At 33.1% G+C, this 24,753-nt stretch overlaps 3 protein-coding genes across 3 annotated transcripts; all 3 read right to left on the bottom strand.

The window, feature by feature from the left end:
* Positions 1-5,600: 5,600 nt before the first annotated feature.
* On the bottom strand, positions 5,601-6,362 carry LOC135142566 (zinc finger protein 142-like). The gene has a single exon (XM_064074286.1). It carries the CDS (start codon positions 6,360-6,362, stop codon positions 5,601-5,603), a length of 762 nt encoding a protein of 253 aa, XP_063930356.1.
* Positions 6,363-13,770: 7,408 nt separating this feature from the next.
* Positions 13,771-15,877, bottom strand: LOC135142565 (zinc finger protein 711-like). The gene is made up of 7 exons (XM_064074285.1): positions 15,821-15,877; positions 14,891-14,908; positions 14,791-14,843; positions 14,715-14,723; positions 14,236-14,670; positions 13,945-14,169; positions 13,771-13,828 (listed from the first exon to the last, which is right to left on the bottom strand). Exons 1-7 carry the CDS (start codon positions 15,875-15,877, stop codon positions 13,771-13,773), a joined length of 855 nt encoding a protein of 284 aa, XP_063930355.1.
* Positions 15,878-23,315: 7,438 nt separating this feature from the next.
* Positions 23,316-24,149, bottom strand: LOC135142564 (zinc finger protein 595-like). Its single transcript, XM_064074284.1, has one exon. The coding sequence runs from the start codon at positions 24,147-24,149 to the stop codon at positions 23,316-23,318; it is 834 nt and encodes a 277-aa protein (XP_063930354.1).
* Positions 24,150-24,753: the final 604 nt, after the last annotated feature.

The raw sequence follows: 24,753 nt of genomic DNA, 5'->3' as shown, positions 1-24,753 counted from the left end.
TAGAGACGTGCTCGCTGGTACATCATCATAACGTTGTGTTAGTATGTCGCTAGATTCTCTATATTTTGATGTATCTGTTACGTTTTATTTTAAACGCCAATATAACGTATTAAATGGACATAGACGTTACGTATATATCGCAACATCGTAAACATATAACTCTCAGTATATTTTATTAACATGATCTATGCGATATGAATAGGCATTTCAAAAAGTCTAGTTACCATTTAGGGATATGGATATGGAGAGTAAAATTTAGAGCTTACAGTAAATTATTATTTTATTCAATGTTTGAAAAAATATAATATGTAATCAGTAATAAAATACAAAAATTAATATAAATTCATAATATAAATAAATAAATATATATATGATTTCCTAATTCGAAAATAATACAATATAATTTACACTTATAAAAAGACAGAGAAACTATAAACTGTCGTTGTTTTTCCTTTCTTCAGGCGTTGACTAGAATGTCGTAGCCACTCTGAGCAGCGTTGTTCTACTTCTTTTTCTTTTGCGGAATGGGTCTTCATTGTAATCTCTTCAAAAATAAAAATTGTAATAAATATATTTATTGCAAAAAAAAAATACCTTTCATAATATTCACTGTTTTTGTCCCAGCCATTTTGGAATTTTCCTACCGAACAAACAAGCTACAGCAAATTCCCTGAATTTTTTTTTTTTTTAATATACGCCCCACATTGTTGTTTTTCCCATTACCACCTATCTGGGACAATAGCAGTTCCTGAAATAAGAAAAGAAGAAAATATTTTTATGTGTATATATCGAGTGACTCTGAAATAAGTTCGGAAAATAAAACCACAACATCACGAAGTAGAGAAAATTTTAAGTAATTTCTTTTATCTAGTCCTAATTCAGGGGAAAAAATATCAAGATCTACACTTCATTCAGTGCCATTTGTTTTCATCTAAGCAACACACAGCAAAATTAAAGAAAAAATTTAGTCACAATGGAAACTGAATAAATCATTGCCGCATCATTTACATTTAACAAGATGTTCCGTATTTGTTTCTTGAAACTGGAGCAGCAATTTAATTACTTTGGATCCGTGTGACAATTAAAGGATTTTTTTTTCCGAATCTATTTGGAAGTCACCGCGTATGTATAACATACAGGGTGCTTCACTATAAGAGTTTTCTGCAATCCACTATGTATGTAACGTGTTAAGCGAAATGTGTCATGTTTAGTAGGTTCCTAAAAAGTGTTAGTATTACAGGCATCTACCTCTATATAATATCCAAAATTATGTTATATGTAAGTACATATAAATATATTTAGTCCAGTCATTTTAGCATAAAAAAGGGATCAACCTCGGAATGAGAGACAATAAGCTGAATTTTTGTATACGCCTTAATTTTGGCGTTCTAAAAGTTGTCTCAAAAGTCTCATAAAATCTCGTGTCTGCGTCGTAAGTTATTCAAGGTCAAAGGTCAAGAAAAACAGTTTTTTGCAATTATCTCAATTTCTATTGCTCCAATGATGTTAATTAACAATTATTATCATAATTGTAGAACACAAAATTTGGGACAAATTTTATTTGAAATATTTTTTCATGCGCTCAATCGTTTTTGAGATAGAGGACAGTGAGCGCGTAGCGCTCGTCCATACGTACTGTAATGCAATCAACTGAATATCTGTGAATACTACCTTGAATTTTGAATAATTTGTATTATTATATATTTATTAATCAATTAATACATTGTATTTAATAACATTTTACATATTTTCAATATATTCATAGAATAATACTTACCTACTTTGTGTAATTAAAAACTCATTTAATGAAATATTTATTGTATATCTCAATTTATTTATATCTTTAAAATGTGTAAGTTTTTAAATACTTATTTTGCTATCATGATTATAACTGGAAGGTCTGGAAACAACAATTCAGGGCACCGAAGATGACGACGATGAAACAGAAATTCCCGAACGTCCAGAAGATGACGGTGAAGAAGAAGAAAATTGATACTTTTGTTCTTTAAATTATTAAAAATTTATAGATTTTCACTGCAATTCAATTTCAATCGTAAGAAATGTAAGATATATAATAATCTAACCTAAGATATACCTACAATAAATATGTCATTTAAAGAGTTTTTAATTACACAGAGTAGGTAAGTATCATTAAATAAATGTATTGAAAATATGCAAAATGTTATTAAATGCAATGTATTAACTGATAAATAATACAAATTTTTCAAAATTCAAGGTAGTATTCACAGATATTCACGGTTGATTGCATTACAGTATGTATGGATGAACGCTGCGCGCCCACTGCCCTCTATCTCAAAAACGATTAAGTGTATCAAAAAATGTTTCAAATAAAATTTGTCCCCAATTTGTGCTCTACAATTATGATAATACGTGTTAACATCATTAGAGCAATAGAAACCGAGATAATCGCAAAATAATGTTTTTCTTGACTTTTGACCTTGAATAACTTACGACGCAGACACGAGATTTTATGAGACTTTTGAGACAACTTTTAGAACGCTAAAATGAAGGTATATACGAAAATTCAGCTTATTATCTCTCATTGCGAGGTTGATCGCTAATTTGACTGGACTAATTGTATTTTTTTAACTTACAAAGAAACCTGGTTGTTGTAGTAGGCAGAGATAGTCTTCTAATTCCTCAAAATTTGTTTATCTGTGGTCTTGGCGGCATATCTTCTATTACTGTTTTCTTTTTGATTTGTCACATTTGATGACGTTTTCATATTGGAGATTTGTTGACTCGTTTCCTTTAAAATTTCTTTTGTTTCGCACATATTTTTTGTATTTGTTTCAAGTCTAGAGTAAAATTATGTTCATTAGCACCTAGTTCATAAAAAATTGCAGTAACATACCTTTGCAACATGTTATGGCAAAGCGCCTCACTTTCAAAAACAATCACCGTAAGTTCTTCAAAATCAGCGGGAGTATCTTCAGTGATTAATGGTGGTATTTCCAGCTTGTCTGAAAAAACTGTTGTTGTTATTTACGTACAGTTATCAAAAACAACAGAAGCATGTAAAAATTAAAATGATTACTTCATTAGAATTATATTAGTGTAAATTCAACCCACACAATTTTCACAAAACTGCATTAAAAATGAAGTGAGTTACGGATTCACGAGAAAGGTTCGGTGGTTGTGAACCAAATGGCCAAATGGAATTCGACAGCTTCACTGTGAGTGTGAAGTGCAATAACCATAAATACGGAAAAAAGGGATCGTCCGACTCATAGACAAACCAAACTAACAAAGGTCCGACTGCACCCCCGAAACATCTGGTGGATAGTAAATGCAGAAGTTGAGCGTTATTTCTTCATTAGATAAAATAAATTTAATAAAATCAGAATTAACCACTCTCTGGTTTTTTTGCTACCCATCATCGCTTTATAAACGTCTTTATAAAATCAAAATTCGACGAATGAACTCTTCAAAACCTTGTCCCGTTTCAGGGACAATGGGCAAAGAATTTTTATGGCTTTGTTTGTGTCCCAACGACACATTTGCATTTACTTGCAACACAAACATAAATAATAAATATAAAATAGAGCTATATAATACTCGATATGTATGTTTTTAAATATTTTTTGCTGTTGCCCTGTCAGAAACGTTAATTTTCGATTTAACATGCCATTTTGTAAAATCAACTGAAAAACACTTTGCATAATTAACTAATAAAAATAAAACATTCCGAAGCATGTATATACATAGGTATATTAATCAGATATCTAGTAACTACTGTTAACATTATTTATTTACGACTTGTTAATAAAGTTACTCTTATATAACTGATTATGAGTTACATAATGATGTTCATTATGTAACTAGTGCTATAATGATGTTTCATTATATAACTAGTATTATAATAACAGTCAACCATGAAAACTTAATTTATTGACAATATTTAATTTCCAAATATACCATTGCCCCCAGAGCCGATTATAACCAGGTGGGGAACACAAAGATTGCATAAATATTTTGGAAAACAAAGATTTGCGACAAGGTCTAGCTTTTCTAAGAAGCAATTATTATCAACTCGTGTGTGAGGTAATAGAAAAGTTAGAAAAACCCAACATGTTGTTGGTAGATGCCATAAACTTAGTGAAAGAATTTAAACAACAAGCAAACGCAGTAAGGGGTGATATTGGTACTAGAGTATCTCAAAAACTTGACGAAGTGTTAAATAAAAATGCAGGTTTCGGTGTTCTTTCCGACGTTGCTCGTGTTTTACAAGGCCAGAAGGTGGAAAATTTGGAGGTAAATTCAACATTAGTTGCAAAATTCAAATTTGCGCCAACAACGAGTGTGGATGTTGAACGCACATTCTCCAATTTTAAACACATTTTAAATGATCGGCGAAAAATTTTTACAGTGGACAACTTGGAACATATTACAATCATAAATTATTTTAAAGAAAACTGAAATACGTGTGTAAAATATAAAGTCTCGGATTATTGTAATAATATTTTATCCAAAGTTCTAAGAAGTGTTTTTTGATTTGTAATATGATTATGTTTTTAATGCTTATTTGCTTAAAATAAAACTTTTTTATTACATTATTCTTAATTTTTTTGTGCTTATAAATCCGCTCTCTAGTTATGTCACATTTGATTCCATAGCCTACTATTAAACATGCAAAAAACAAGCTCTCAACAAATTGGTTGTTACCAACCTAGTGTTATTGGCCACTGCACGAATTTTTGGATGCAGTACAGATATTTGTAAATCTACATTCTCTGTTTTAACCAAAATAGATCGCCCGGCGCATTCAATGACGCATCAAAGATTGGAAAACTTCGTTTTTCTGGCTTTTGAAAAGTACCGTACCAATTCTTTGGACTTCGACAGGATTCTACGAAAATTTAACAGCGTAAAAAATCGATGTTTACAATTATTTTAATGTTCTTTCAAATGTAAAATCTGAGAAAAAATAAAGTAGTTATCTGAGTGTATTATTAAAATATATATATATATTTACATGAAGCCCCTCTGTCGACAAACTTGCCCCCCCCCCCCCCCCCCCCCCTGAATAAGTTCTCTAGCTGCGGGGCTGCTCACGACATGTTCGGAGCAAGAAAGAGTGGACGTGACAAATACTCCTAAGTGGACATGGGAATAATCAAATTTACACATGTCTATACACCGTCTATCAAATAGGTATGTTCCCAATGTAAAGAACTCTACATTTTGTAATATTTAGTGGAAGTAACCATTCCGAGCTCCATTTGCACACTTCCAGAAGATCTTGAGTCAACGCAATACAAGTTACGTAAAAACAAAAAACATTTAAAATCTTTTTATTCATAACCTTAATAAAAGGATGGTCACACAAATATAACACATTACAGAATCCTGACACAAATGCTACAATATAATAATTAATAAAAAAAATAACTAAACTAAACCAAGCAAAAGCTCAACTAATTTCCACACGTTTTTTTTTTCTGTTTATAAAAAGATGTTCCACTTTTAATTTTGTAAAGGCAGTTGGTACCATTTAACTACAGTTTCTTCTGAATGGCGCTTATTTATGTGAGGCTTTAAATGTTCACTATATTACATGAACAATAATCGCAATTGTATTATTTGATTTTCGAATGGATCTTTTCATGCCTTCTTAAAGTTTTTTTTATTTTAGTTTTGTATGGACAGCTTCCACATTCGTGCCATTTAATGTTTGCTTCGTCTACATGTTTGACAATTACGTGGTTTTTTAAAGTTTCTGCACGCTTAGTTCGGAAAGGACACTGATTGCATTTGTACCGTTTAACGTCTTCGTCGGTCAAGTGTATGTTGTTTATGTGTTGTCTTAAATACGCTTTTGCTTTAGTCTTGAATGAACATTTTTGGCACTTGTACCTCTCACCACCTAAATGTTTTCTTTTTATGTGGCCTTGTAAATCCAATTTACGTTTACATTTATACGGGCACTTATCGCATGCATACCGTTTGATCGGATGCATTTTTTTAGTGTGATGCTTTAACGATTTCTTGCGTTTAGTATTGTAGGAACATTCAGCGCAGTAATACAAAGGTGTTTCGTCAGTTTGCTTGAAGTCGGAATTGTGTGTGGTACTCTCTTTCAAATAACTCACACTTTGAAGATTTTCTTTCGTTCCCGTGCATGCTGAAGTATGCTGAAACGACTTTAACGACAGATTTGGCTCATAGCAATATGTTGCGCCAACGTAATTTTCGATGTTGGAACCTTCACTAGATGTTTCCTCACTAGAAGTTTTCTCTCTAGATTCTCTCTTAGGGCTGTGATTTTCATTAATGTGTTGTTCAAACACAAGCGTCTCTTCCGTCTTAAAATCACAGTCTTTACAGTGATAAGCTGCCATTTTGGCGTTGTCACAAGTAAATGTTTCCAGGAAGAATCAGTGTCGTCTTACGTGGTTCGCCATAAGGAAAAGACAGGTTGAAGAATAAGGGCATAGTTTACAAGTGTGTATGTTTTTGCATAGACACCTCCCACCTGTTGCGATTGCTTCACGGTATTCCAAAGTTGATATCCTGGCCACCTAAAACCGGTTGATCACATTGTGAACGAATACTGGCATTTTTCTTACCCAACCAAACCCCGTTGGAACACAGTTAAAACCGGAAAGAATTAAATATTTCTTTACACACTTGTAACTAGAACGAACATAACCGCACAAATTAAAATCCCCATTGCCACAAGATTACATTAATGTCTGCAATCGTGCCGACCAATCACAACAAAACACATTGGCGTCAAATTCAAATTGGCGCAAATTCGAAATGTCCAAGCATGTGTTCCAACTGCCATCGATTTTGGTTTTTTTAAATGTTCTTGAAGCTTTCTTTCCATTTTTATTTTTGATATTTGTTGCAATTTTTCCTAATTTGAATTTGAAGTTGAAATAACAAACTCGGGTGAGAAGTTACAAATGTGAATCATACCTTCGGCTATTTTTTTGTTAATAAAGTGCCTTTACACTAATTACATAAGCTGCTGTCGGGGTTAAAAAAAAATTGCAGGAAACAAAATTTAACACAATCTTTCAACCCATGGCTATAGGGCTGATCACCAAAACGTAGACATATCGAAGTATTCGAAGTTACGGGGATATCTGAAAAGACAAAGTGAATCTTATATATCTAAAAAACCAAGGGTTTCCAGTAAAAAACGGATTGACCAATTTTTGAACGAAGCTCCTGAGGATAAATAAATACTTATACTATTTAGTTGTAGATTATTATAATATTGGGAGTTTTATGATCATGTACCAAGCCAACCATTCAAAATTGACATGTGAACAAAATTCGAAAACCCGTAAACATTTTAAAGTGATAGCTATTAATGGTGATTGTCAACAAGATGCAATCCTACCTTGTATTACTTGTGAACGAGTGTTTCATCCAAAGTGCTTAGAACGTCTCAACGTGAAAATTATCAGCTCTGAACAAGTTGACTGTTGCATAGTGAATGCTATAGCCAACGACGTCCCTGAGATGATTGGGTTTTTTAAGAGTGATGGATGTGTTGAAATTATTAGAGAGATAATATATCAGGTAAATGCAGAGTTATTTTCGGAACTTGAAAAGTAAAATTGGAACTTAATGCAGTTAAGAATATTAATTAAGGATCTAATCAGATTATTAAATTCTTCACATCCGAACAATAACTTCGGAAATAGACATAACATCGATAACTTTTCTTCAGTGCTCCAGCGAAAAAATGTGTCAAACCCGCCACCTGCAAAAACCTGCGTCTGCGACTATAAAAAGGATAGCGAAAACACACACAAATCGCCCGCCGCTGCTCCTTCACTGATAAACGTGTCTAACACTGATAAACGCGATAGGGTCATTGATATTTTGAATGTTCCCACCGATAAATCCGTAGAGGCCCCTATTGGTGATAAGAAGATTTCGGAGTGGACTCAACCGAGATATCTACTAAAGAAGTCGAAATCAGCGTCCAAATCAAAATCTTTAATAACGGGGAAAAAACTTCGTCCTCATCCCTGCGTACTATGGAAAAACGACATTAATATTACTTAGGACGTATCGATCCAGAAATGACTGTCAACAATGTTGAAAATTATTTGTGTTTTGATTTAAGTTCAATTCTGCGTCTTGTACATTATTAAAATCTGCACCTGATTATATCATTATATCATTCAAATTAGATGTTCTACAATACGATTCTGATAAGATCCTTAAGTGCGACTCATGGCCTCAGGGAGTATTAATTAGGAGGTTTTTAACACCGAAAAGTCATTCAGACGTCGTAATAGAAAATCATGCTTCGGGATCCAAATAAACGTTTTCCATAGAAAAATCTCCACCAGCGTTTCCCAAGGATCGACGGGAGTATGCGCCAACTTCCTATTCCAATTTTATGGGAGAGCGCGGTGCAGAATTGATTACTTATAATAATAGATCAACGAGTTTAGCTGTTAGTATACTTTGTAATGAAGTTCTTCAAGCCTTTGAAAAAAAAAGTTCAATGTTAAGTTTTGACTTATCTAACCACAGTATTCTTTTACAGAAGTTTAAATATTATTCTGTCAATACCAACAGTATAATGTTAATTGAATCCTACTTAAGCACAAGAACTCAATTTGTCCACTTTAATAATATTAATTGAGCTGTCAGGAAAATATAAGTGGGTGTTCCGCAGTGTTCGATTCTTGGAACTTTGCTTTTTACTTCCCGAGCGTAAGTAAAGAAAGTATTGTAATCGAGTCCGTCCGCCGACTCTATACTTTTACATTTTCTCGATCTTTCATGACCCCTAGAAGACGAAGAAATAGGTCTCCCGTTTCAGTCTGTCTGTCCGTCTATCTCCCGGATTTTTATTAGACAGATAATCTCAGACAGTATTGGACCGATTGTTGTGAAATTTTGTATTTGTATTAGGAATATCATGTAGATCGTAAAACGCTGAGCAAAATTTGCCTATCATCCCCACCAATAATGGAAAGACATCACTTCAAAATTGCATATAGTAAATGGGTTTTAGATTGTTTCAAATAACATAGTCCTATGCATGTAGTTTACGACTCCGTATTGAGTTTTTACCCGAAACATCCACATTTTTGGAAAAAAAAAATCAAAATTATAAAACAACATTTTGCAATTTAATTTTGAATCTGCAAAGCCGAAAACTTTGAAATCTTACGCAGATGGTTTACAGTTATCATAAGCATGATAAATTTTTTATCAAAATATATTTACTTATCCCCTCCAAAAAATTGATGACGTCGCATTTTGTATATTCCGACGCCGTACTTTCTGAATTATAAGCTTATAATATTTAAACATTGTCAATTATATTATGTTTAAAAATTATTTAATTATATCGTGAAAATTTCGTTTCGAAAATTTCCCCAAAATTTAAATATTATCGAGTATTGTGAAAAATATCCAGTTTCGTTCGTGTTCACAGTACCAACACAACACATTTTCACTAATATTTATTAATAATAAATTAGAAATTCGCGAAAATAAGCCAAACCGGAGTTCCGATGTTGCTGCCATCAGACCGAAATCTAAACAGAACACAAGGGGCCGAAAAATGGCTCAGGTAGCTCACGTGACTCTCATCGTGACGTCATCGTACGTCACGATGAGATTGCAAAAATTATTTTTCATATTTCGGCCGGGAAATTGCACATTCTCGGGGTTAATTTAATAATATTTAAACAAATTGCTTTGTTTTTAGTAACTTTGTGTTTTTAAGAAAACGGTGTTCGATTTAATTATCATATACGTATCGTATTTAAACATTATAATTATTTATTATTTAAACATTATAAATAATACTAATTATACTTAAATATTATATTAATTATATCGTGAAAATGTCTGCGCTTTGATCGACCAACTTCAATCGTTTCGAAAATTGTCCCAAAATTTAAACTTTGTCGAGTAAACAAATCACGGAACCTGATAAATTAAAACTGAAGTCGTACTTGCCCTGTTTTCGGTCCTTTTCGGAAAAATATACATTTTCTTCCGTGTTCACAGATATAACACAACACATTTTCCCTAATATTTGTTAATAATAAATTAGAAATTCCTCAAATTGCTCTACTTTTACACAAAGAACCGAAAAATGTGACTTTTGGACAGGTAGCTCACGTGACAGTGACGTCATCGCACGTCACGATGAGATTACAAAAATTATTTTTCATATTTTGGCCGGGAAATTAAGACATTTTTAGGATTAACTTAAAAATATTTAAACAAATTGCTTTGTTTTTAATACCATCGTGTTTTTAGTAAAACGGTTTTCGGTTTGATTTTCAGATATTAATAGTTACTTACCATATTTGAGCATTATAAATAATATTAATTATGTCTAAATTTTATTTAGTTATATCGTGAAAATGTATAGCTTTGACCGATCAACTTCAAGCGTTTCGAAATTTTTTCCAAAATTTAAACATTGTCGAGTAAACAAATCATGGAACCCGATAAATTAAAACTGAAGTCGTACTTACCCCGTTTTCAGTCCTTTTCGGAAAAATATCCATTTTCTTTCGTGTTTTCAGTACCAACATAACACATTTTCACTAATATTTATTAATAATAAATTAGAGATCAGCGAAACGAGCCCTTCTTGTAAGCCAAACCGGACTTCCAATGTTGTTGCCATCAGACCGAAATCTAAACTGAACACAAGGGGCCGCAAAATGCGACCTTTGAACAGGTAGCTCACGTGACAGTGACGTCATCGTACGTCACGATGAGATTGCAAAAATTATCTTTCTTATTTTGGCCGGGAAATTGCACATTTTCGGGGTTAATTTAATAAAATTTAAACAAATTGCTTTGCGTTTTGAAGAAAACGGTGTACGATTTAATTATCATATATTAATACTTATCGTATTTATAATATTAATTATGTTTAAATATTATTTAATAATATCGTGAAAATGTATAGCTTTGATCGACCAACTTCAATCGTTTCGAAATTTTTTCCAAAATTTAAATATTGTCGAGTAAACAAATCATGGAACTTGATAAATTAAAACTGAAGTCGTACCTCCCCGTTTTCGGTCCTTTTATTTTCCCCCCCACTTTCGTTTGTGTTCACAGTACTAACACTAACACATTTTTACTAATATTTATTAATAATAAATTAGAAATTCGGGAAAAGAAGTCTAGAATTAAGCCAAAATATTTGCCTTTTTCTCTTGTTCGTAATCTTCTTTTCTTTCTTATGCTTTATGCCCATTGTGAATGAGCACTAACATGTTGTTGAAAAGAAACTATGTATATGTTAAAGAAAAAAATCCAAAAAATAAAATAAGCCCCATCCACCCACCCTAATCTCAATTGTGATGAATTTTTCATTCGTTGTCAAACCGAGGGGCGGGCGGAGCGTAATTGTAAAATCGATGTTTCCCGACAAAAATTTACCATTTTAAATATGTATTGTCGTGAAAAGATTGTTACGTATATCCAGAAAAAGTAAAATTTAAGTTCCGCCCTCCCACCGCCATCTCAATAATTGTAATGATGTTATTCGTTGTGAATATTAAAATTCTAAAAAATCGTTATATTTCATATTGTAAATTGTGGAGATGCCAGGGAAGTTCTGTCGAAACAACTTTCGGCCAACTTTTACTTTCCGAGCCTAAGCAAAGGAAGAATATAATCGAGTCCGTCGGCCGACTCTCTACTTTTACGTTTTCTCGACCTTTCATAACCCCTAGAGTACGAAGAAATAGGTTGCCCGTTGCCGTCTGTCTGTCTGTCTGTTCGTCTGTCTGTCGTCCCGGATTTTTATTAGACAGAGAATCTCCGAAAGTACTGGGCCGATTGTAGTCAAATTTTGTATTTATATTAGGAATATCATGTAGATGGTAAAACGCTAATCAAAATTTGTCTAATCATCTCTACCACTAAGGTGACGACGTCACTTCAAAATTGGACATAGGAAATGGGTTTTAAATTGTATAAAATAACATAATCCGACACATATGGTTCATAACTCCGAATTAAGTTTTTAACCGAAACGTCCAGATTCTTGGAAAAAAAATTAAAATTATGAAACAACATTTTGCAATTTATTTGTGATATTTTCTGCAATTTTTCGAGGTTCAACTTTAATTTTTTCAATCTGCCCTTAATTCATGGTTAGCTAATTCGATATTTAAAATTACTTTTAATCAAATCAAAGCATTATCTTAAAATCTCGGTCTAAAAATTATGAAATGTTAATCATCACTTTGGGAAAATCATCCCGAACTTTAAATATCGTCACTAGAATAAATAGGCCACCAAATTGTCTTAAAACCACGAGCAGTCCTAACGTAAACTGTGAATTCACAAGCAGTGAAATAACATATTGACCGATTCGTTAAAATTTCACAACACTCACGATTGGAAAATTGTTGATAAACTGATGTTACACTAATTACACTATATGTGTAAGAGAGAAAAATCAACAAACAAAATTTGAGATACTTTTTGAACAGGTAGCTGCACTATTGAGTACCAAAACTAGAAGTACGAAATTTTAGTTGCCCCACATTTCGAACTTTTTACGTCACAGGGTTAAGTTCCGCTGGACATGGACAGATATTTACTATTGCAAAATCTAGCTTTGAACTGTTATTGTCAACAAGTTGGACCCTACGTTGTGTGTTTTATTTTATAGCGAAATGCGTACAAGTGCAGAATATAGAGAGGCAATTATATTTTCCTCCATTACGGACAGAGAAAATCTGTGAAAACGCGAACTTATTTCTTCCCAGCTGCAATCCCCCCCCCCCTCTTAAAAAAATCAAGAAAACGTTACAAATCGCTACAAACAATTTAATATCACTAATTTAATCACAAAAAATAGAAAAATCTTAATTAAAGTAAATGGATGGTAACACCCAAGTTATTACGAGGGTGTGGCGACAAATTGTGTTTCGTGCTTAGTTTTATTATAGTAGGAAACAATGCAAATTTGGTTACCTAAATCTGCTTGGAGCAGTGTTGTAGCTGTAAGTTGTCGTCTGCAGTAAATCACGGTTTAGAAAATTTTGGTGGACACACTATACATTTTGCTGTGAACGAAACCACCGATACTTGTAGGCGTTAGATTGTAAATTTATTAATAGGACGCTTGAGTGAAAAATGGCATTATCAAAATATTTTAAATGTTTGGGTGATAGAAAAAGCCCTTAATAGTCCGTTCAGTTTTTAAAAGACTTTTAAGAAAATATTTGAAAAGTTCCTGGTAAAATAGGCCAAACTATAAGGTTAATGCTATTTTAGAAAAGAACTATGGTAAGAAAATTTTCCAGAATAAATAAATGCGGATACACATTCGGAATTAATTTTGAAAATATTTCTCAACATGACTATGATAACAGCAACAACAAAGTTTCCTCATCCAGTGAAAAAGAATTTTTTAAACAATTTTTGTTGTTATGGATAACTGTGATACTTTTACGGTCTCATTGCAGCATTATGTAATTAAACTTTACGTTTTGCACCTGTATATTAATATATAGTTATTTTTTAAAAACCTAATGTTTATTAAATACAAGTTATATAAAAACAAAAAAATATTTAAAATGTTTTTAATCATAACCCTAATAAAAGGATGGTCACAAAATATAACACATTACAGAGTGCTGACACAAATGCTACAATAAATAATTAATCAAAAAAATAACTAAACTAAACCAAGCTAAACCCCCAATAATTGCCACACGCTTTTTTTTGCTGTTTATAAAAAGATGTTCCACTTTTAATTTTGAAAGGCAGTTGGTATCATTTAACTACAATTCCTTCTAAATGTAGCATATTACTGTGAGGGTTTAAATGTTCACTACATTACATAAACAACAATCGCAATTATACTATTTAATCTTGAAATGGACCTTTTCATGCTTTGTTATACCATCTTTTGTTTTACATTGGAATGAACAGGTTGCACATTCGTACCAGTTAATTTTTGCGTGGTCTAGATGCCTAAAAATTTCGTGTTTTCTTAAATTCCATGGTCCATACTTAGTTCGGTAATCACACTGATTGCATTGGTACCATTTAACGTCTTCGTCGTTCAAGTGTACGTTATTTATGTGTTTTCTTAAATTATATTTTCCTTTGGCCTTGAATGAACATTGTTGGCATTTGTGCCATTCAACTTCTTGTTCATCTAAATGGTTTCTGTTTATGTGGAGTTTTAAATTGTATTTACGTCTACTTTTAAATGGACACTTATCGCATGCATACCGTTTGTTCCCATGGCTGTTTTCAGTGTGATGTTTTAAATCTTCGTCGAGTTTAGTTTTGAAGGAACATTCAGCGCAGTAATACCAAGGAGTTTCGTCAGTTTGCTTGAAGTCGGAATTGTATGTGGCACTCTCTTTCAAAGGACTCACATTTTGAAGATTTTCTTCCGTTCCCGTGGATGCTGAAGTATCCTCAAACGACTTTAACGACAGATTTGGCTCAAAGTAATATTTTGGGCCAACGGAGTTTTCAACGCTGGAATCCTCACTAGATGTTTCGTCACTACATGTTTCCTCACTAGATGTTTCTTCACTAGATGTTTCCTCTCTAGATTCTCTGCTAGGGCCGTGATGTTCATTAATATGTTGTTCAAACACAAGGGTCACTTCCGTCTTAAAATCACAGTCTTTACAGTGATAAGCTTCCATTTTGGCGCTGTCACAAGTAAATGTTTCCAGAGAGAATCAGTGTCGTCTCACATTGTTCGCCTTAAGGAAAAGACAGGTTGAAGAATAAGGGCATAGTTTATAAGTGTGGATGTTTTTGCACAGGGACCTCCCACCTGTTGCGATTGTTTCACAGTATTCCAAAGTTGATATTCTGGCCACCTAAAACCGGTTGATCACATTGTGAAAGAATACTGGCACTTTCTTACCCAAAACCCTTTGGAACACTGTAAAAAGCGGGAAGAATTAAATATTTCTTTATACACTTGTAACTAGCAAGAACATAACCGCACAAATTAAAATCCTCATTGCAACAAGGTTACATTAATTTCTGCAATTGTGCCGACCAATCACAACAAAACACATTGGCGTCAAATTCAAATTGGCGCAAATTCGAAATGTTTAAGCATGTTTTCTAATCGACATGGATTTCTGTTGTTTTAAATGTTCTTCAAGTCTTCGATTTTACGATTTGTTTTTGATTTTTTCGATTTTTCAACTATTTCACCTTAATTTTTGATATTTGTTGCAATTTTTCCAAATTTCAAATTTAAATTTTTCAATTTTGAGCTTGGTAATGTTTAGATTTAATTTTTACTTATAAAATAATAAACTCGGGTGAGAAGTAACAAACGTGAATCATAACTTATGGAGAGAGAGCGGATTTATAAGCACAAAAAAATTAAGAATAAGCGCTTTAATAAGCACAACATTTTCAATAAAAAAGTTTTATTTTAAGCAAAAAAGCATTAAAAACATAATCATATTACAAATCAAAGAACATTTCTTAGAACTTTGGATAAAATATTATTACAATAATCCTAGACTTTATATTTTACACACGTATTTCAGTTTTCTTTAAAACAATTTATGATTGTAATATGTTCCAAGTTGTCCAGTGTAAAATTTTTTCGCCGATCATTTAAAATGTGTTTAAAATTGGAGAATGTGCGTTCAACATTCACACTCATTGTTGGCGCAAATTTGAATTTTGCAACTAATGTTGAATCTAACTATAAATTTTCCACCTTCTGACCTTGTAAAACACGAGCAACGTCGGAAAGAACACCGAAACCTGCATTTTTAGTTAACACTTCGTCAAGTTTTTGAGATACTCTAGTACCAATATCACTCCTTACTGCATTTGCTTGTTGTTTAAATTCTTTCACTAAGTTTATGGCATCTACCAACAACATGTTGGGTTTTTCTAACTTTTCTATTACCTCACATACGAATTGATAATTGCTTCTTAGAAAAGCTAGATCTTGTCGCAAATCTTTGTTTTCCAAAATATTTATGCAATCTTTAATCGATTGAGAAGAATCTTCGCTAAACTCCCTAACTACTTCCTCAAATTCTTTGATAGATTTCTCATAATAAAATGTGGCCTGTAACCATGTTCCCCACCTCGTAATAATCGGCTCTGGGGGTAATGGTATGTTTGAAAATTTTTCCTTAAAATGTTGCAATCTTAGTGGGGCTTTAACAAAAATCTTTTTATCATTTGCCACTAACTTATTAACAGTAGGAAACTGCAAACGTATTCCTTCAGCCACTCTGTTTAAACCGTGGGCAATGCAAGTAGAGTGAATTAAATTGGGCGACAATATTTTTATATTATTCCCTGCTTTCAACATATAACGAGCTGCATCCGAGATCATCAATAAAATTTTACTCGCCGGTACGGCATTTGGCAAAAATAGTGACGTAAGACTGTCATTTACAAATCTGGTAATCGTATTGCCATTTGTTTTATCTAACATTTTCAAACTTATTACATACCCTCGACTAGGGAAATTTTCATTTAAGATTCCAACAATTAAAATTGCCACGTATCTTCCACAACCATCGGTTGTTTCATCGACAGCGAACCATAAATAATTATCTCCAATGCGATGTTTAATTTCGTTGTAAACTTGGTGAAACACTGGGCCTACATAATTTTTTCGGAGAGTACCTACTTTCAACCGGAATATGTCGATTGCAGTGTTTTTCAAGGAATTCTTGAAGAGGGCTTTTCTCCAATTTTTGTAAAGGTATATTGGACTGGATCATCATTTTACATAAATCGAAGTTAAACTGAAACTGCTCATCTTTTGTGGAAGTAGATGCAACAGATTCATGTATGGTCTGCTGTTTAATTTTAGAAACTTCAAACATTTTCTTCCTTTCTACATGAAGAGTCGTTCTGACATGTTGCGTCACGTTATATGTTTTATCACTTTGAATCTAAAACAACGTACCTACATATACAGGATTAACAAAGGAAAATAGATAAAAAAAAATTAGTGGGCTTACGGTTTTCACACAAGTTCTGCAGAATATTTTGTTGTTTTCTAATTTTAATTCTGGAAAATCCCTTATCCACTCATCCGGCGTCGATTTTACTTTCGGCATTCTTTTAAAATATTAGTAATATTACCAAAAAGAACTCAACATGTAACAAGGGAGAACCACGTATAACACTGTTCCACGACAGATGCGATAGACTGATGGTTGTGAAATAAACGGTTCATTTACTTAAAAGTTTCCATTAGAAAAATTTTAAGGTAGGTAGTTGGGTACAATAATCCTTTTTTCTAGAAAATCTTCAACGGTCTTGCTGCAAAATGCCGAAAAAGAACATCTGGCTAAAAGCTTTAATTCATTATCAACGGAAGTAAGGATCTAAAGTCATAAAATCTATGGAGTATTTTTTCAATCCTATAATAAAATTTTATTACCTAAACGACCGGAACCTATTCACAGAAAGGGTCTTAAGCAAGTGTACTTCAATGGTCAAGTCCAGGTAAAATGCATACGATACGATACGGCTAACTAACAAGTATTTGTCATCCCGACAAGGCCGGCATTTGAACAAAATATGCATTAAAACTCATATTCGTCGAAAAAAGCATTAAATAAGCATATAAGTTTTAATATGCATAAAATTGAAAAAAAAGCAAATAAGCATAAAAAAAAAATGTGTCAAATGACTCCAAATTGTATCATAGTTACAGATATAAAAAAGTTTTGAAGTGCTTACTTTTTCACAAAAAGCATTAAACCTAGAAATCCGCACTCTACTTATGGAAATCATCCAGAAGTCGGGCTGTTGAATAAGCGGCAATTTTTTTGTTAATAAACTGCCTTTCCACTAATTACATAAGCTGCTGTCGGGGCTTATAAAAAAGAAATTGCAAGAAACATAATTTAACATAACATGGCTAAACGACTAATCACCAAGCCGTAGACATACCGAAGTATTCGAAGTTACGGGCATATCTGGAAAGACAAAGTGATACATAAAATACATTCAAAAAATCAAGGGTTTTCAGTAAAAAAACAGACCAATTTTTGAACGAGGCTCCTGAGGATAAATAAATACTTATACTATTTAGTTGTAGATTATTATAATATTGGGAGTGTTATGATCATGTGCCAAGCCAACCATTCAAAATTGACATGTGAACAAAATTCGAAAACCCGTGAAAATTTTGAAGTGATAGCTATTAATGGTGGTCGTCAAGAAGATGCAACCCTACCTTGTGTTTTGAAATAGCGGAATGCGTTCGAAAGCATGTGGTAGACCGCAAATGTATTACTTGTGAACGAGTGTTTCATCCAAAGTATGTAGAACGTCTCAACGTGAAAATTATCAGTTCCGAACAAGAGTGATGGATGTGTTGAAATTATTAGGGAGATAATATATCAGGTAAATGCAGAGTTACTTTCGGAACTTGAAAAAGTAAAATTGGAACTTAATGCAGTTAAGAATACTAATAAGGATCTAATCAGATTATTAAATTCTTCACATCCGAGCAATAACTTCGGAAACAGTGTGTCAAACCCGCCACCTGCAAAAACCTGCATCTGCGACTATAAAAAGGATAGCGAAAACACACAAATCGTCCGCCGTTACTCCTTCACTGATAAACGTGTCTAACACCGATAAACGCGATAAGGTCATTAATATTTTGAATGTTCCCACCGATAAATCCGTAAAGGCCCCTATTGGTGATAAGAAGATTTCCGAATGGACGAGATATCTACTAAAGAAGTCGAAATCAGCGTCCAAATCAAAATCTTTAATAACGGGGAAAAAACTTCGTCCTCATTCCTGCGTACTATGGAAAAACAACATTAATATTACTTAGGACGTATCGATCCAGAAATGATTGTCCATGATGTTGAAAATTATTTGCGTCGTGATTTAATGCCCTTGTACATTATTAAAATCTGCACCTGATTATAAATGATTCAAATTGACTCAAGACAATTAATGAATTGTTGAATTTATTTAACTGATTTTATCAGGAACTACAAAACCGAATGCTTTGAAACCTTGGAGATGTTTTAAAGTTATCATAGGCATGGCAAATTTTTAGTCAAAATGTATTTGCTCATCCCTCCCCAAAAAAATTGGTGAAGTCACCTCAAAATTTTGCTGAATAAATCCTATCGTAAATGTGCAAAGTATGATGAGACGATAGTTGTGATTTATCATTCCATTCATATTTTTTAGATTTTCTTTACAGGTGGTTCAAAAAATTTAATAATGAGTCAATTTATGTAATTGATTAAATCAGGAATAGCTCACTCCACTTTCCCGAAAATTTGGAGAAACAACACTGTTATTATTAGTGCTATATTGCACCAACCCAATTTGATAAACACAAAATTTCATAAAGTACAAAACTCGTTTGAACCATAGGCGTATCACGCTTGTTTACATTTACTTTATTAACATTACAGGCATGCATTTGTTTTGTTGCGCTGACTAATTTCCGTGAATGTGGTACAGACAAGTTGTAATCAACCAATTGTGAACTACATCATCAAAAATTAAAATAAAATCCAGTGTTTTATAGAATAAGCGGAAGTTGGAGCAATAAAAGTCTGGACGACCGTCGGTATTGTTTGCAGTTTTTCTGTTTGACTCTCACGTGTACAGTCTCAACAAGTGTTCCCGCTGCTTGTCTTAAATTAAGAATGATTATACATAAATGATTTTCAGTCGCCTCTGCTAATACACGAGGCACGCGTGAGTAAACTGTTTCGTTATTTTATTGATTATTAGAGAACGGATTTCTAGGTTTAATGCTTTTTGTGAAAAATGTAAGCACTTCAAAACTTTTTTATATCTGTAACTATGATACAATTTGGAGTCATTTGACATATTTTTTTTATGCTTATTTGCTTTTTTTTCAATTTTATGTACATTAAAACTTATATGCTTCTTTAATGCTTTTTTCAACGAATATGAGTGTTAATGCATATTTTGTTCAAATGCCGGCCTTGTCGGGATGACAAATACTTGTTAGTTAGGCGTATCGTATCGTATGCATTTTACCTGTACTTGACTATTGAAGTACACTTACTCAAGACCCTTTCTGTGAATAGGTTCCGGTCGTTTGGGTAATAAAATTTTATTATAGGAAATCTATGGAAAAATACTCCATAGATTTTATGACTTTAAATCCTTACTTCCGTTGATAATGAATTAAAGCTTTTAACCAGATGTTTTCTGTCGGCATTTTGCGGCAAGACCGTTGAAGATTTTCTAGAAAAAAGGATTATTGTACCCAACTACCTACCTTAAAATTTTTCTAATGGAAACTTTTAAGTAAATGAACCGTTTATTTCACAGCCATCAGTCTATCGCATCTGTCGTAGTACAGTGTTATACGTGGTTCTCCCTTGTTACATGTTGAGTTCTTTTTGGTAATATTACTAATATTTTAAAAGAATGCCGAAAGTAAAATCGACGCCGGTTGAGTGGATAAGGGATTTTCCAGAATTTAAATTAGAAAACAACAAAATATTCTGCAGAGCTTGTGTGAAAACCGTAAGCCCACTAATTTTTTTTTATCTATTTTCCTTTGTTAATCCTGTATATGTACGTTGTTTTAGATTCAAAGTGATAAAAAATATAACGTGACGCAACATGTCAGAACGACTCTTCATGTAGAAAGGAAGAAAATGTTTGAAGTTTCTAAAATTAAACAGCAGACCATACATGAATCTGTTGCATCTACTTCCACAAAAGATGAGTAGTTTCAGTTTAATTTCGATTTATGTAAAATGATGATCCAGTCCAATATACCTTTAAAAAAATTGGAGAAAGGCCCTCTTCAAGAATTCCTCGAAAAACACTGCAATCGACATATTCCGGTTGAAAGTACTCTCCGAAAAAATTATGTAGGCCCAGTGTTTCAGCAAGTTTACAACGCATTGGAGATAATTATTTATGGTTCGCTGTCGATGAAACAACCGATAGTTGTGGAAGATACGCGGCAAGTTTAATTGTTGGAATCTTAAATGAAAATTTCCCTAGTCGAGGGTATGTAGTGAGTTTGAAAATGTTAGATAAAACAAATGGCAATACGATTACCAGATTTGTAAATGACAGTCTTACGTTACTATTTTTGCCAAATGCCGTACCGGCGAAGAAAATTTTATTGATGATCTCGGATGCAGCTCGTTATATGTTGAAAGCAGGGAATAATCTAAAAATATTGTACCCCAATTTAATTCACTCTATTTGCATTGCCCACGGTTTAAACAGAGTGGCTGAAGGAATACGTTTGCAGTTTCCAACTGTTAATAAATTAGTGGCAAATGGTAAAAAGATTTTTGTTAAAGCCCCACTAAGAGTGCAACATTTTAAGGACAAATTTCCAAACATACCATTGCCCCCAGAGCCGATTATAACGACGTGGGGAACATGGTTACAGGCCACATTTTATTATGACAAATATATCAAAGAATTTGAGGAAGTAGTTACGGAGTTTAGCGAAGATTCTTCTCAATCGATTAAAGATTGCATACATATTTTGAAAACAAAGATTTGCGACAAGATCTAGCTTTTCTAAGAAGCAATTATCAATTCGTATGTGAGGTAATAGAAAAGTTAGAAAAACCCAGCGTGTTGTTGGTAGATGCCATAAACTTAGTGAAAGAATTTAAACAACAAGCAAACGCAGTAAGGGGTGATATTGGTACTAAAGTATCTCAAAAACTTGACGAAGTGTTAAATAAAATTGCAGGTTTCGGTGTTCTTTCCGACGTTGCTCGTGTTTTACAAGGCCAGAAGGTGGAAAATTTGGAGTTAGATTCAACATTAGTTGTAAAATTCAAATTTGCGCCAACAACGAGTGTGGATGTTGAACACACATTCTCCAATTTTAAACACATTTTAAATGATCGGCGAAAAAATTTTACAGTGGACAACTTGGAACACAAGGGACATTTTTCAAAATACAAAGATACTCCCCACAAAAATTATCAGCTACCTCCTACTTTGTAGTGATCCGGACTACGTTTAGGTACCACGTATATATTAGGGATAAATGTATGCAAGACAGAGCCAAATAACGACAATATTTAATATATTTTCGACCGATATGTTTCTACTACATATATATAAATTAGAAATATACAAAATTTTGACGGTGGAGCGATAATTTTTGTGGGGAGTATATATTTTGTCTGACAGGCCTCAAAACTTCATAGCTGACAATTTGGAAAAACACTTCATTTTAAATTATGGTAAACAATATAATGTTGCAGCTGTTCATATTACATTTATTGTATATGGTGGACTTAGGTGTGTCCAATTTTGTTTTTTTTTTGTATCGCTGTTTGATGGAACTGAAATTTAAATATCCTTTAAATATTTTAACTTTTATCTTGTTAGGATTAGTTTAAACACGTTTTGTATCACATTAAAAATTACCAAAAGCACTTTCAATGAAATTTTGTAAAAATGTATGCACATTTCAGAAAAGCTTCGTGTCATATAAATCCGGACCCTAATTATGATCCTTCTGGGCATCCAGAATGTCATGTGAATGAATTCTCTGAGGACCCTGGTACGTATAAATTAATCGTTTCATTAATTAAAAGTTAGAAGATGTGATGGATGACATTACGTTCAAGCAATGGGTGTCAATGGAAACTAATAACAAGTGCCAGCTTTTGCGAATGATGAATGAAATTTAAACCCTCTGCATTCGTCGCAAAATTATTATTATTATTAATGAAATGTTTCAAAAACGAACTCTGTTTCTGGAATACGAAAAGTTCACTGTGTATTGCCAAAACCAATGACAGAAATTGGAACAAAAGTTTCCTCATCCGGCGAAAAAGAAGTAAATTATCAGATCGATGGGGCACTTAAATAATCAAGCCAGCAGGTAAAACTATAATTGAATAACAACTACAAGACAAATCTATTCTAATCTATATTAACGTCACAAAAATCTTTAATGACAACAAGCCGCTTGGGAAACGATCGGCACACATTCGATTCAACATAAATATTGTAAAAATATCGTTTGGTTAAAATTTTCCATGTTTCATGTAGTTATTTTTTATACAATCTTTGTCGTTATGAATAACTGTGATACTTTTGCGGTCTCATTGTAGCATCATGTATTAAACTTTTCGTTTTGCACTTGTATATTAATAATAAAATGTTTTTAATCTTAACCTTAAACTAAACCAAGCTAAACCTCAATTAACGCTTTTTTGTTCCACTTTTAATTTTGAAAGGCAGTTGGTATCATTTAACTATAGTTCCTTTTAAATGGCGCTTATTCATGTGAGGCTTTAAATGTTCACTACATTACATGAACAATAGTCGCAATGGTACTATGTGATCTTCGAATGGATCTTTTTATGCTTTGTTAAACTATCTCTTGTTTTAGATTTGAATGAACAGCTTCCACATTCGTACCACTTAATTTCTGAGTCGTCTAGATGCCTGGCAATTTCGTGTTGTTTTAAACTCCATGATCCATGCTTAGTTTGGAAAGCACACTGTTTGCATTTGTACCATTTAACGTCTTCGTAGTTCAAGTGTATGTTATTTATGTGTTTTCTTAAATTATATTTTGCTTTGGTCTTGAATGAACATTTTGGGCAGTGAAACCATTCAACTTCTTGTTCATCTAAATGGAGTCTATTTATGTGGAGTTTTAAATCGTATTTACGACTACTTTTAAACGGACACTTATCGCATGCATACCGTTTGTTCCCATGGCAATTTTCAGTGTGAAGTTTTAAATATTCGCTGAGTTTAGTTTTGAAGGAACATTCAGCGCAGTAATACCAAGGTGTTTCGTGGGTTTGCTTGAAGTCGGAATTGTATGTGGCACTCTCTTTCAAAGAACTCACACTTTGAAGAGTTTCTTCCGTTCCCGTGGATGCTGAAGTATGCTGAACCGACCTTAACGACAGATTTGGCTCAAAGTAATATCTTGCGCCAACGCAGTTTTCTAGGCTGGAATCCTCACTAGATGTTTCGTCACTACATGTTTCGTCACTACATGTTTCGTCACTAGATGTTTCCTCACAAGATATTTCATCACTAGATGTTTCCTCTCTAGATTCTCTTATAGGGCCGTGATGTTCATTAATGTGTTGTTCAAACACAAGTGTCACTACCGTCTTAAAATCACAGTCTTTACACTGATAAACTTCCATTTTGGCGCTGTCATGTAAATGTTTCCAGGGAGAATCAGTGTCGTCTTACGTGGTTCGCCAGAAGGAAAAGAGAGGTTGAAGAATAAGGGCATAGTTTACAAGTGTGTATGTTTTTTCATGGAGACCTCCCACCTGTTGCGATTGCTTCACAATATTTCAAAGTTGATATTCTGGCCACCTACAACCGGTTTATCACATTGTAGAAGAATACTGACATTTTTCTTACCCAAATCCCGTTGGAACACAGTTAAAACCGGGAGGAATTAAACATTTCTTTACACACGAACATAACCCCACAAATTAAAATCTCCAGTGCGACAAACATTAATTTCTGCAATCGTGCAGACCAATCACAGCAAAACACATTGGGGTCAAATTCAAATTGGCGCAAATTCGGATTGACACCAATTTTTGGTTTTTTAAAAGTTCTTCAGGTCTTCAATTTTACGATTTGTTTTTGATTTCTCCGATTCCAATATTGCAATTTTATTTTTAATTTTGGTTGCAATTGTTTTACGTTTCGACTTTAAATTTTTCAGTTTTGAGCTTGTACAATTTTTAGATATAATTTTTATATATAAAATCATAAACTTGGTTAAGAAGT

This window comes from Zophobas morio, unplaced genomic scaffold (assembly GCF_036711695.1).
Source record: "Zophobas morio isolate AGI-343-1 ecotype UQ-CSIRO unplaced genomic scaffold, CSIRO_AGI_Zmor_V1 ptg000049l, whole genome shotgun sequence".
Lineage (NCBI taxonomy): Eukaryota > Metazoa > Arthropoda > Insecta > Coleoptera > Tenebrionidae > Zophobas > Zophobas morio.
Note: the sequence above shows the minus strand (reverse complement) of the source record. Positions and strands in the feature narration are given on the sequence as shown.